This window comes from Xiphophorus hellerii, chromosome 6 (assembly GCF_003331165.1).
Source record: "Xiphophorus hellerii strain 12219 chromosome 6, Xiphophorus_hellerii-4.1, whole genome shotgun sequence".
In the NCBI taxonomy this organism is placed as follows: Eukaryota; Metazoa; Chordata; class Actinopteri; order Cyprinodontiformes; family Poeciliidae; genus Xiphophorus; species Xiphophorus hellerii.
The window spans coordinates 1,107,123-1,122,187 of record NC_045677.1 but is presented as its reverse complement, the minus strand read 5'-3'; the positions used below and the strand labels follow the sequence as shown (position 1 = coordinate 1,122,187).

General features: G+C 37.3%; 1 protein-coding gene across 1 annotated transcript; it reads right to left on the bottom strand.

Moving 5' to 3' along the window:
• Positions 1-3,781: 3,781 nt before the first annotated feature.
• Positions 3,782-7,610, bottom strand: LOC116721260 (uncharacterized). Its single transcript, XM_032564883.1, has 7 exons — positions 7,532-7,610; positions 7,039-7,070; positions 6,678-6,943; positions 4,643-6,508; positions 4,482-4,556; positions 4,040-4,099; positions 3,782-3,938 (listed from the first exon to the last, which is right to left on the bottom strand). The coding sequence occupies exons 3-7, from the start codon at positions 6,934-6,936 to the stop codon at positions 3,916-3,918; spliced, it is 2,283 nt and encodes a 760-aa protein (XP_032420774.1). The 5' UTR covers positions 6,937-6,943; positions 7,039-7,070; positions 7,532-7,610; the 3' UTR covers positions 3,782-3,915.
• Positions 7,611-15,065: the final 7,455 nt, after the last annotated feature.

The window sequence follows — 15,065 nt, the reverse complement described above, 5'->3', positions numbered from 1 at the left end:
TCTGCTCTTTCATTACCCAAAATACCCACATGAGCAGGAGTCCAAAATAATATTACATTTTTATTTTGTTCACAAATTCTATGATGAACAGCCATAATCTCATATAATATATTTTGATGATTATTTGTACTTCCTTTTCCAATATTTAACAATGCAGATAATGAATCACTACAAACTAGTATTTTATTTATATTAGTATCCTCCACCCATTCTAAAGCTAATAATATAGCACATAATTCTACTGCATATATACTGAGATAATTAGATGTTCTTTTTGAAATATTAATCTTTAATTCAGAAATCACTACTGCTATACCAGTCGCTTCATTTTGGGGGTTTTTCGAACCATCAGTATAAATTTGCAAATAATCATTATATTTATTCTGTATTTGATTATAAAATTCTTGGCCGATATCTGTTATATTTCTTTCCTTAATATTTGATAGTGATCTGTCTATATTAATATATTTCCATGTCCATGTAGGTCTCAAAGGCCACAATACTGTTGGACTAAATTCTTTGTTATATACATTAAATGTTTTTGCTCTGTCATCCTCAACCCACCCAAAACTATTCATTTGTTCCTTTCCTCTTTCCCAACAATTTTCTAATACTTTCTTAAATGGATGATCTTCATTATGTCCTTTTAAATGTATCCAATAATTAACCATTATCTGTTGTCTTCTGATACATATTGGCATTTCTCCTGATTCTACTTGTAGAGCACATACTGGAGTTGATTTAATTGCCCCTAAACAAATTCTCAATGCTCTAGCTTGAAAAACATCTAATTTTTTAATCTAGTTTTAGCCGCTGAACCATACACCACACTCCCATAATCTATCCTTGACCGAATTATTGACACATAAACGTTTTTAAGTGATTGAAAACTTGCACCCCATGTCAACCTGCTAAACACCTCATAATATTAAGAACCTTTTTACTTTTCTCCATAATATGTTCTATATGATTTTCCTAAGTTAGTTTCTTATCAAAAACAGTCAACCCTTTATAATTCTTTCCCATATAAATACAACTTTTACAACTTATATTTTTTAAGTGCCCTATTCAGTTCTGTTATTGTAAACAACATATTCAATGGATCATTTGTATCTCCCATTTGCTGTAATAATTCCTTGTTCTCTAAAATGGTCTTTTCTCTTCCTATTTCCCTTCACTAATATTTTCAGAACTATGAATTTTAACAAAATTATTTACCAACATTTTTGCCTTTTCTCTGTCAGTAGTTGCTGTTATTTCTCCATCATTTAATATTGGATATCCAGTCACTCTTTTAATCTCATTCATCCTTTTAATTGTTGCCCACACCGTAGAAATATCTGTCTCCCTCCCTACTGAATTACAAAAACTCCTCCAACAATCTGTTTTTGCATTTTTAATAATTCTTCTTACATTTGCTTGCAATTTCTTGTATTCATTCAGATTCTGGAAGTTGTGATATCTTTTTTAATAATTTGAAAGCTTTATTTTGTTTCTTGATAACCTCAGTACATTCTGATGTCCGCCAGGGCACCAATCTACTTTCCCTTGCCCCGCCTTTCTTCCTCAATAGCCTGATCCTCTGTCAGCTTATGAACAACTTCTGCTGGAGTGTGTAACTGAAGATTAAGCAAGAAAAGAAAAATAATTTTCTTTTGATCAATACAGTTTGTCTTGGAAATGTAAAGACAGATGGTTAGACACTGGTAATGCTTGTTTATCCTGCAAAGGTGACTAACAAACATAAACTGGTTCATCATTATACTTTGGAAAAAAAGTAAAACGTGTTTTAATGGTTGATTATCAAATATAATCTGTAATTTAGACTTGTATGTCTAGTTCTTAATAGAGCATTTTTCTTTACTTTCCTGGTTATTCTAACTTATCTTTAAAGGTTGTGAAGATAACTTCCAGTAGTCTACTGATATTCCAGATCTGATATCTTGGATATTGAGGTGCTGAATATACATGTTTTGATGAATGAAACATTGTTACAACGCAAATCAGCCAATCACACCACATCAACTAATGCATTTTGACATTTAGTGTGAAAGTATTTTTGGTGCAAAATTATTTGTGCTGTGTGAAGCTGAAGAGAAAATTCTTATACTATAGAATTGCACAAAAATCCGTGAGGGACGACGGAGTCCCTGCTCGAAATTCCGTGAAAGAGGTGAACGGAGCCTCGTGCCGGAAGCCCGTTGAAAGGCTGTTTACATCGTTTAAAACTGCGTGATTGTGAGAGTGAGTGGGAATAAAAATACCAATAGGTATTTTGTTCCATACAACACAGTAGGAGTGTAACCGGTAAACCTTTTATGGATGCAAAAGCAAGAACCCCCCACTTGATGACTTTGTGTTTCTGTGTTTGATATGATGTAAAGCACTTTGAAATGCTGCTGAAATGTGCTATACAAATAAAATTTGATTTGATTTATAGGAGTTTGTAATTGTATTTTTTTAAGTCTTCCAGATAACAATAGTTGCACCTCTTCAAACTGTGTTCGGCAGCGCTCCCTGCTGTACAGATGTACGTACTAACAGTGATAAAGAAAGTGCTCAAACACTGTATACAAGCAAAATTACAAATAAACAGACAAAAATATACTCTAGTAAAAGTAAATGTACCACTCAAGATTTTTACTTGAGTAAAAGTAAGTACTTGCGTCTAAAAATGCTGCAGTATGTAACTTTTATAAAACGTGTATTGGCCCAAAGATCCTCTTCTCATGTCTCCTTGACCCTTTCCTTTGCTGTTGACGTACAAGTCTTTGTTCCTGGCTGGGATCCAAAGACTTGTACCTAAAAACACAAACTGATTTGAAGCTTATGTCCTTACATCCTTCAATGAAATCCAGGCATAATGATTGAAAAATCTTGGTACTGAGAAATAAATTGTCTGTAGGATAATTAATCAATATTAAGTACATTAAGATGCAACAACAATATAGACCTCAAGTAACTGTAATGATGATTTGATATACAGTATGGCAAACTCCAGATATGATCAGTATGCAGTTAAAATGCATCATATAAGACCAACCAAAAAATGGACTTCAAATGTCAGTACAGACAGTTGATGCAGGTGGAAACAAGTTAAAATCCTTTGACAATATGGTAAGAAAGTATTTGGCTTTTAATAACCACACCCTGGTTTTATTTTTGGTTAGATAACTAGGACTTTATTTGAAAACAAAAATTGTACCCAAATATTTATGAACTGTGTTGCTAAAAAGAATTTTCCAAGCCAATAACATAAGCTATCAACCTCTAAATATCCATTTATTGGAGATTTTTACTTTAAGGCAGACATGCAAAACCTTGTGCTTTGATCCACATTAAGTTGCACATCTACAAATCTCTTTACTGCTTTATTCTGTCATTGTAGCTCATACACCATTATACACCTGCCTCAACAAACCCAATGTCCTGTAGACAAAGCAGGCAGCAGAGTTAGATAAAACCCTATTTCCATCATGGGAGAAGTGGAGGTGGTGGAATATAAATATCTCAGTGTTCATCTAGACAACAGACCGGACTGGAAATGCAACAGCGAAGCCATGTATAATAAGGGACAGAGCAGCCTGAACTTGTCGGGGAAGTCAAGATCTTTCAAGGTTTGCAGCAAGATGCTGCAAATCTTCTATAAGTCTGTTGTTAAGAACGTCATCTCATCTGTTATCCGTTTCAGCAGCATCAGAGCCAAGGACCTAAAAAAAGCTCAACAACCTGATAAAGAAGGTTCTGGTGACAACTGTGAAACCCCTGGAGACAATGATGCAAAGAATTCTTCATTTCAACTTTATTTACTTAATATACAGCAAAACACACTCAGTAGAAAGGTACAAAAACATGTTTCATTTCAAGTTTGAACAAATTGTTTTAAAAACTAACTATTGTCTTGAGGCCGGTCAGTTAATACCGTGGTTTTCTTCCACCTGCAAAAGCAAAATATTAAACAAGTCCTCGCTGTCAAATACAGACGTCAAGAAACAACTCCATGTCAAACAATACAGAGGAAAGCAAACAAGATCCTCACCTTTTGTTTTCCCTCCTCTACAGTATCCACTATGAGCTTCCTGATGGTTAAACTGTCGCTCTGTGGGATAAAGAACTGTTCAAAAGAATATCAGGGAGCAAAGCCTTCTGTCCATTTAAAGGGACATAATCCACTTAAAATTTTTTAATGTTGAACAAGTTCATAAAGAAAGCTGGTTGTGCTCCTGCTTTCCTGGAGATTAAGCTTCATAACATGAACATAATGAACCCTGAGCATCCTCTTAATGAGAGTGAACTAAGAGTGCAGTCCTGCTGTACAAACATAGCTCTTCTTCAAAGAATCATCTACAATGACTGAATACACCCAACAGTACGAGTTACAACACGTAAGTATTTTTGATTGAACAACTGTGCTATGACTGATATTTGTAAGATTATGAGGAACATATTACACCTGACGGAACCAAATGAGGTTGCATTACCTTGACCTGTCCCCCTCCATTGTCCATTCTTCTTTCTCTGCTGTCCAGTTCTGCCATCAATTGCCTTTTTTATATCTACAAGATAACACTCAAGTTTCAGTAATCAGTATATTATGGATAAGTCAAAGTAAACTTTCATTACTAAATAAGAAAAGCACTACCTGAAGATTTAAAATGATGTCTTCCGTTTGTTTCAGTATTCTTCAGCTCCCCACATAAACAAAGTTGCTCATGGAATTCATCACATTGGACACCACAGTCCACCAAAGTTCCCTTTGATAGGGACACTTTAGCTACATTTTGAACTATAATCTGAACTTCATCTTCTTTGATGTCCACTGCATTCTGGGAAATCAGCTGGATGGCTGATGAGGAAATTTCCTCTGCTGCAGAATCAAGGGATATTTCTTCAGAGGATGAAAGGCTTTTCTGCTGCAGCTCATTAATCAGGGTGTTCTGGTTTGGGCTTTGACCATCCTCAGGTTCAGAAGACCTATTTTCAGCCTCATCCCTTTCAGTCGGAGTAGATGCGGCTTTTCTTGGAAGAGCTGAGGAAGGAGACGAGACATTCTTTTTTGAGTGAAGCAAGTTTTGACTTTGTTCTGGTTTTATAGATCCATATACATCCCCTTTCATTTCTGTTCCTGTCTCTCTCACAGGACTATGCTCCTCTTCTTGGATACTGGAACAAAGACAGTTTTCTGGTACTTGAACAGAGACACAGGTCAATAAGCTGTGCCCCCTCTTTTCTTCATTCATGAGGTTGTCATTTTGGTTGAAGAGTCCAGCATTTTCAGCTTCCTCTGTCTCTTCATTAACTTTGCCATAACTTTGCTCCAACATGGCATTTTGTAACAGCCACTCTCTAGTAGGGACATAGGCAGGCAGAGACTCCACAGACCAAATGGAGTCATTGGATTTTCTCTTCACCTGACAGCTACTAGCAGACATATGAGGTGCAACATCTGAGATCTTATGTAGATATGTCCCATTGTAATTTTCTTTCACCTCAGTTTCAGAGTTGTTGGAGGAGAAATTTTGCAAATGTTGCACATCTATGAAGGTTAATGAATGTCTTTCTGAAAAGCTTACTTCTACAGGCTCCTCGTGTGTACTAGACTCCAGGAATGCATCCATTGTAGAATAAGGGAGTCGAAGGCTTCTGAAGAGCATTTCACTAACTTTTGGACTTGCCATACCTTCATCAATACCAGTGCCAAGTTCTTTAACAGAACCAATGTTTGTTTCTCTGGAATTGTGGGATAAAGGTTTGTTGAGCTCAACATCATGCTGAGATGTCATCCAAATATCAGACAGCTCCACATCTGTCGTTTTCAGCAGCGCTGTTTGTGGTGTTCCACCGCCCCGGTTCATCAACATGTCAGGAACAGAGATGCGCCTTTCTTTAAGGACAGCATCGTCTTTCTGAGATGAGCTAGACACTGGAAGTAAACCATCTGGAGACCTTATCCTCGTATTGTAATCCCCATCTTTAGAAAGCGAGTCAGGGATAGGCTCTTGGTCAGTATTAATTTGTGTGTCTTGCCTTGTGCTTCCAGATGATTCAACAGCAGTTGATGAAACAGGTTGTTTGTGAAAGTCTGTTATGACAGTGGTACTTGCGAAGGGCTCATTCACTTGCAAGTCTTTTTCTTCTCTGCTGGGCAACTTGCAGACTACCACCTCAGTTAAGGCTTGCTTGGGGGAACGTAAGGCTGGGGAGCATGGAGAATTTGAACGACTTTCCCTCCAAGAATCTGAGCCCATGTCGTACCCATGCATGCCTCTTTGTGCAGGCTCAGTTTGAACTTCAGAATTCACAGTTTCTCTTACAGGGATAAAATGATTTGGGCGAATTCTTCGCATCTGATTAGGGTTCTGATGGGATGCATCTTGAGTGTGTAACTGTGGTTGGTGCAAGAGCCTGTAGTCAACTGGTTGAACATGAGGGTGAGGGAGAATATATCCTGGAGCCTCCATGTACGGGGGTTGGAGTAGTGGGGGAGATGGTGCAATCATACCATAGCCTAGAAGATAAAAAAAGTTTGGGTTTTTTTCACAAAAATATTTTGCTGTAAAATAGAAGGAATAAAGTAGCTTTTTGAAATTTATGGGTTAGGATCATCTATGTAAATCTGAGACTAAATCTAACTTCTAAACCACACACACTTGCTAAAACAAGAACTCATTACTCACCCATGCTTGGGAAGTGAGCGAAGGGGTTATAGGAGAAGGGTATCAGCCACTGGTATTTAAGTAAAGAGGGTGGAGGTGGTGTAGGAATGTAGAAGACAGGATGGGCAAAGATGGGATGTTGGGCATGTGGGGGAAATCCCAGATCCTGAGCAGCACTTTGTGGACCTGGATCCTGCTGTGCAAAGGATGCCACACCACTGCTGGGGTTCCTTCCATCAGGTTCACAATGAGCTGGAAGTGGTCTGTTAATCGCTGCCATATTCAGACTACAGAATTAGGAAAGTGGAGTTAGTTGTGCAACACTGTTCTAGCAAATGAAAAATAAATTCCATCATTCATCATATAGAGCATCATTACATACCCAACAAGGTCTCAAAGCAAAGAAGAATACTCCTGGGAGAGAAAAAAAAACATTTTAAAACAACCAAGCTTGAGTGAGGTTTATACCAGCCCATTTAGCAAACATAAACTGACTTCATATGTTAGAACTTTTAGCTTCACCAAAATATTGTGTTTTTTAATTTGTTAGACATTAAGTTTAACAATTGAAAGTTTACCTGTTTAAAGTTAAATAATTCAACATAAAAGCCTTGAAATCCATCTTCCATACAAGACAAAGATATATATTGTTTGGTTCATTTTGTACAGACAAATGTTGCTGCAAAGATAAACATGAACTTACAATTGTATATGAAAAAATTCCCTAAAATAGTGTTTTTCTGTGAGAATGCGGTATGATTAAAGATGAAAACTTCACACTCTGAAGTAAAACCCTCCTCAGAGGTCTGACACTAATACAAGATATAAACTAAAAAAAAAACAGTAATATGAACAAAGAGAAAGAATTCCTGTACCTTGCTGAAAGCCGGACAAAGTATCCACTTGCAGTGCAGCCAGTAAGTGAAACATCACAGCTGACACAGCTGACAATAAGTACGGTAATCAGCCAACTCTGCAGTTATTAGGATCAGCTGAAAATGTTGAAGCCAATCAGAGGGCCGCATCACAGGGATGCATTCTGCAATTCTAACACTAGATGGCGAGTCTAGCTAAGCTATAAATCAAAGGCTTTTCTGATGAGTAGATATTAGTCAGAATTATGTCAGTGGCGACGTTTTGTTGCAATGTCGAGTCATTTCCCATAGAAAAAAAGCACTTTTGTCTCATGGCCAAAAAAAAAGAAAGAAAGAAAATGTTTATCTTTGCACCTCTAAAACTTCATAAAGAAACCTTAACAGTAAATAGCTGAAGATACTATCTGACTCTATACACACGCTTAAAGGAATACTTTCACTATTTTTAATAGGTATGTCTGATGCCTGTCCTTTAATAGTGCTTACATAAAAAGGTAGACAGTGGCATGAATCACATGACAGATGGTGGAAGAACCACAGTGCTGGTTATGTTGGACCTCAGTGTGGCTTTTGACACTGCTGATCATGACATATTATTGGAACGACTGGAGAGAAGGGTAGGACTCTCCGGTCTGTCACAACTAGTTCAAATCTTAAAGAACAGGGATTTCTTTGTTTGAATAGGATACTTCTCATCGAAGCGGATAGAAGTCATGTGGTGCACCCCAATGTTCAATCCTAGGACCTCTCTTATTCAATATCTATATGCTCAGGTTATAACAGGAAATAATATTAGCTACCATAAGTATGTGGATGATACACAGCTCTATATTACGATGTCACCAGGTGACCTTTGACCCCATCCAATCACTGAACAGATGCTTAGAACAGATAAATGTGTGGATGTGCCAAAACTTTCTCCAGCTGAACAGAAACAAAACCAAAGTTATTATATTTGAACCTAAAGAGGAGCAATCTAGAGTCAATGCACAGCTTCAGTTATTACAGCTAGAAACTAGACATCAGTGATGGACTCTGACCTGAATCTGTAGAACCACATAAAGGCAATTACAAAATGTGCTATACAAATAAAATTTGATTTGATTTGATTTGATGTGATGATGCTTGTCAGAACAGCAATAGTCACAAGTTAGTCCTTAAAAATGTAGAAGTTTTGCCTCAGGTTTTATTATATGTTATCCTGTAAAAGTTACGATAAAATCATATTAATCTACAGTTGGCAAGATCTGTTTTGAAAATGTCAATGTTTTCCCTCAGTAAATATATTTCTAACATTTCTATTGAGATGAAATTTAGATAAAATGTTGGTAGCAAACCTACTAACCTGCACATTAAAATAAATCAAAACAAAGTAATTAATAAATGAAATTATGTGTAATGAAGTGGAATAATTCTGTTGCCATTTGACTTACATGGGCGACATAATAAGAGAAAAACTTTGCCCAAAAACACCGAAGCGCTAACTGCAGGCAAAATATCAGAAGTCACTGACTTACACCAAATATTACACCAACAATATTTATATCAAAAGGTGTGGCTCGATCTAGAGACGGGTGCTATGAATTCTGTCAGTGTTTTGAGTTACTATCGCGATGAAATAGGTGAAAAAAACAACAACAACAAACTCTGCTCAAAAACCCAATTCAAGTCAATGGAGTCTGGTCTTTAAAAATCCTGAAAATCCACTTTTTTGAGGATTTGCTGTGCCATCATTGCTTCATCTAAAAACGGCATTCCGCTTTCAGTTTGTAGAGACATCTGTGCTTTGTTGAGAAGTGAAGACAGTATCCCAGTACTACTTATGTTTTTTCACAACTTGTCTCCAGGCTCAAAAAAGTTTTATTTTTTCCTAAAACTAAGGAAACTGAGGAAGTGGAAGATCTGCCCTGCTAGAGTGGGAGACACACTGGATTTTTGACAGCTTAAGATTTTTAACTTGCTCTCACACCTACAAGCATTGGCCTCTATTGGCCCAATATTTATTTATAACATTGTGCCGATGGTCTGCTTCCATAAAATCTTCTCAAAATGACTCAAGGGCTCATGGTTTTCCATCAAAGTGCTTCAGAGAGTTCTGATGTCGAAGGGAAAACTCAGACTCATGTCATTCATTTTCATTCCATCCTCAAAAATTTGAGAGGGCAGCACACACCCATCTCTCTCCTTCATCCGTGCTTTTACTGTGATTGAGGTACTGATATGAATCTTGGTACTATCAAAGAAGACAAATGGACCTCGCACATGCTTCAAACAGCTTTCCGGTCTGGTCTTATGGTTCCTGAACTAGAATGAGTTGTTCAAACTGCTTTTTTCACTGAAATTCATTGGACAATAGGACTTTGTTCTTTAGAGTATTCAATATTGTAACAATATTGCAGATAGCAAACTAAAGACGTTTATTAATGTGTTTACAAGCCACCTGTCATGTAAACTAATATAGTAATGGAGCAGAAAAGCCAGTTATAAAATACATTAAATTAAGCTTACCATAATCTTTGACAAAATAAAACCAATGAAACAAAACTTCCACAGACTATGTGGAATGTACATAACAAATACATACATTTGTTATGTATCAATAACAAATCTGCTGAGTAAGACACACACACCAATGTTATGTTGGTGTGTGTATACGTATTGCTGCAAAGTAGGATGGATCTTTGGTTGGCACAGACAGTCAGAACACTGGCATCATTAGGATGCTAGGTTCCCACCGACACGCATGCTTTGGAAGGCACCTTTTGAATTTCTTCAGAAATTTTCTAGTTTACATTTTAATTCTGGGCATATTATTTTGCTACCTGAAATTCCAGAATGTGTTTCAGCTCTTCCTTTAATCCTACTGATTATTCACTTTGGAAGATATTCAGCACTGCTATGACCTCTCACATGGCACACCTCCCTCGTTCTTGATGAGGTCCTCCTTGATTGATTCAGCTTGTGCCATTCCTGAGCATGGTTCTGATCTTGTCTCTGTCTGTGAGCCTTCTCTGTGGATAATGACAATCTTTACAAATTGAAATATTCTTCCTCAGCACATTCTGCTGGTGACAGATAATGAGTAACTGTAAGTGAAGGTGGAGCATTCTGATGCATGTTTGTGTATCATGCAAAGTGTTTGTGTTGTGATCTGTGTTGATTTGAGTTCTTCTGTGTATTTATTTTGAGTTCCTGTCTCCGAGTCTCCCTGTTGTCCTGTCTTACCCCTTGATTGCTCCCTGGTGTGTCTCGTTTCCTTGATTACCCTCTGTGTATTTAACCCCACCTGTGTTCCTTGTTCCTTGTCGGGTCCTTGTCAATGCATCCAGTCAGTGTTGTCTGTTGGTTGCCTCCAGCTGCTACCGGTGCTGAGCCCTGGCTTTCTGCTCTGCCATGCTGCCTGGTTGTTGGACTTTTTGTGGACTATTCTCTACAATAAGCCTTCATTTTCATTTGAACCTGGGTCTACAGCGTTTGCCTCACCGCCTTCCACACTGCACTTCTTGACAGTTTGGGCTGCTGATAGGACAGTAATATGGTAAATGGCCTGAACTTGTATAGCTCTGTATGTAGTCCAGAGGATTCTATAGCACTTTATGCTACATTCAGTCATTCACACATATATTCACACACTAATAGTGGTGAGCTACTTTGTAGTCGCCTTGAGGCACACTGACTGAAGAAAAGCTGTGATTCAATTGGATCCACTGGGACCTCTGACCACCACAAGCACACAGTGAAGTGTCCTGCCCTAGGACACAATAATAGGTTGTGGGTTCAAACCAGCAACCTGAAAGTCTAAAAGTCAAAATAATAATGACTGAGACTTGAACTTAACAAAAGCAGATTTGAATCTGAAGATCTAAAATCTGTAGCTGAAAAGAAAAACGGAACTGAGCTAAACTAAATCTTCCTTGAATTACAGTTTTTTGTTTTTCAGATTTCAATTTAAAAACATAAATGTACACTTCCTGAATCGCAGATAAACTGCATTTTCAAAACTGTTTCGCTTACATAACATAAACCACTGACAGAATATTTTAACCTTAGCTTTTCCACAAGCAGCTGACATAAATCTTTAAAAAAATCAGTTTTTCATGATACCCTCAAAATAGTTATTTTGCAGCTTCAAAGTTGACCTATAGCAGATATTAAAAATGCTTTTTACCTTTCTAAAAGCAATTTCAATGGTTCTGCACAACTATCAAACATCTTGCACATTTTAAAAATGTGTAAGCAAAAGAAAGCAAGGTTTGAAATAGGCAGCAATATGAGCTTAACACTAACTTAAATTCAAAGATTTCCAGTTTGCATATTTTCCATTTCTGTGGCATCATTATGACCTTAAAACCTCTAACCTGTTTGTGACCAAGGTGCTGTCCTGATGGGGTATTAAGTCCAGTTCGTAGAATTTTGGAGCCTATTAAGAATTAGATTAATTTATTTTTTGCTAAATTATTAATGTTACAGATCCAAGATTATGTGAATGGTAGATCTATTGTTGTTTATTTATTTGTTTGTTTTGCTTAGCCCCTCCTCCTTGTCAGTCAGCCTCCTGCTGTGGTTGATCTGATTGTTTGGTGAAGGAGTGAGGAGTGAAACAGTTTTTCTACCACAAATTAACTTTTATGTTTAAATGTTTTGCATGAAGTCAACTCAGAGAATGTTTCTGTTATTTTTATAAGTAAAGAGAACACACCTTTTAAAACCAGAAAACTCTCCGCGAGTGCTTTTTATTTTGAGTGAGTCAAAAACCTCCTCCTAAAAACTACTCTGGTATTTTTTGATATTTGGACATTTTTATGTTGCAAGAGTAGCCATAACATAAAGTTATCTAAAAACATGTGAAGATGAGACTTGGTTTGGGCTGAACACAAAAGATGGGGTGTGGGAGTGTGTGTGTGTGGGGGCGGGGGCATGTGCATGTGTGTGATCTACAGCTTTATGTCTTTGCTGATAAAGAGATGTCTGTTTAAACTGTTAACATCTGAATCCGCTTATAGAATACATAGATGTTGGTTTCTTTGTTCCAAAGATTTAAGGCAGTCTCTGCTAAAGCCTCTTCACCTGCATGCTTCAGTCAGAGCCTCCTGCTGCTGATACGTAGGTCAATAAATAGAGTGGAAGAGGAACATCTAAAACTCTGAAGGTAAGACAGAAATATTAAGAAAACTGATCTATTTAAAGCATCTGAAAAATGGCTGCATAACTACATGCAATAAAAAAAACCATCTAGAAGTATGACCTTACACCAACAAAATTCTAGACATTAAAATTAATTTAAACTAACAAAATCAAACTGAATATTATACCTGACACATGGTCAAATTATGTCATTTCAGCAGCCACGCCCCTCTGCATGGTTTCTATGCAGACCTAATTTTCCGCATGGAAAATATTTTCAAAAACATTTGAACCACTTTCCAAAAAGACAGAAAAAAGTATCAGAGTTGTTTATGATTCATAACACTGTCATGACACATAAACTCACCCCCAAAAAGTTGATTGAAAATTGTTGTTTGTAACTATGGAAAGATAAACTCCTTGGCAGAAATTGATGGGAGCTCTCTGAGAGACTACTATGTACTGTCACTATAAATATGCATAAATAAAATAATCTTTTTTATTGTTTTTGTTGAACAGAAAGTTAAACACAAAAATCTGAAAACATTGGCACCTCATTAGGATTTGAAATGTTAGGACATTATGTATGTCTGCTCTTGTGTGTTCATGATCATTTTTTCTGACTGTTTTGCAGAATGTTTGGGAGGCTCGTCTAAGAATATTAGTTTGGGGGTCTGGCCTGTTAACTGATGAGTTTGATCTAACTAATCTAATCACACAAACAAACTAACCAATTAGCTTTTGGATTTTCTGAAATTAAAGACTTTGTTAATATACATAAATTTTGTGGAATAAGTCCAAAATATGAGATGACCGACATTAAAAATAGAATAAGGTGGAGAAAAGAAATCTTAAAGAAAGATGTATTTTTACTAGTAAAGTGTTCCAAATGATCTGAATGTCTCTGAATGTGTTAGAGTGAAAAAGTCTGCTTCTTCGTGTCTGATATCAGCTGCATGCAGGTTCTGAGACTGCAGAATGATAACAGACCGTACCCACCCATCAGTGGGTTGGGTCAGCACAACTGACATGAAGCATGGTGCTCACCTTAACTAAGGGCATTACAGCTACTGATTCACAGTTTTTAGTTTAATCTTTTCCTGTTTTCATTTGATTTATTTGGTGGCTCTTTGAAACAGGTAAATTCATCAAGTTCTGAATTCTTGATTGTTATATTACACATTCCTTAAATTAAAAAAAAACTGTGAAATGTTTTTGCTATGCTATTTTTTCTTATGCTGCCTTTATTGTACAGTCTCATTCTTTTTTAAAGGTTTTATTGGCTCTAGTGGCCTTTATTTGATAGTTAATTGACAGGAAGGTGGGTAATGAGAAGACATGTGGCAAAGGTCGCCAAGCCGGGAATTGAACCTGCGACAGCCGCATCGAGGAGTAAGGCCTCCGTATGTGGGTTGTGTTTAACCCCTGCACCATCACAGCAACCCCAGTCTCAGTCTGTCTTTTGTATTTTTGAATGGGCTCTTTGCACCTGCCGCGCTGACGTCACAACCGCATGCGCAAATGCGGCTCTCTTGTTTCCGCTTTGAGTTACCGTGACAGCTAGAAAAGACAAAGTCGTATTTCAGACGCAAATAAAACAATATTATGAACATTGCTGTCTTCCTAATATAATGGGCTTTTAAGTTTTCATGGATTTCCAAGCGGTCCTGAATTAAGAAGGCGGTGGCTTGTAAATATTCGTCGCTACCAGTTAAAGCTAACGCTGCACAGCAAAGTTTACAGCCTTCACTTCACTCCGGATCAGCTTCTTCAGCCTAAAGAAGGTAAAGGAGCCTCCTGTGTTATTTCCATGGAATCACTTCTGTATTCAGCCTGAAAGAGCGAGTGTATGGGAACGAGAGAGCAGACCAGAGCCAGACAGCCGAGCAACTGATCCGCCTGTACACACTGCTGTAAACACCGTCCTGCTTCACAAGAAGCATGCAAAACTAATAAAGCAAAGTAACACGGAGACCTTAAGGAACACGGCCATATTTTTCTAAAAGCAACAACTCTGAACCTGAACCGTCAGCTGAACTAGAACTCTGACACCAGAGCTGCTCTACTGTTAAGCTAAGGGCTTGTTGTTCCTCAGGCTTCAGAAGCAAAAAGCCTGAACCGTAAAATCCCAGTTACTTGGTCTCTGACACTAACGACAATAAACGCACGTAATATACTTGAACATAAGGTAAAAACATTGTCCGTTAGAATGGATGAAAAATGTTTAGATACTTAAATAGCACGTTTTTACAAGAAAAATGTCTAGCATAAGCTAAAGCTAATGTTAGCCACAAAGTTTAAAGAAAGTAAAACTCACCTTCGTATCTGTGAATGTATAACGAGGCGAACATCTTAAAACCTTTCAGATGACTAAGTGATGGGGACGCAGCGTTCTGAATTTTGCCATATA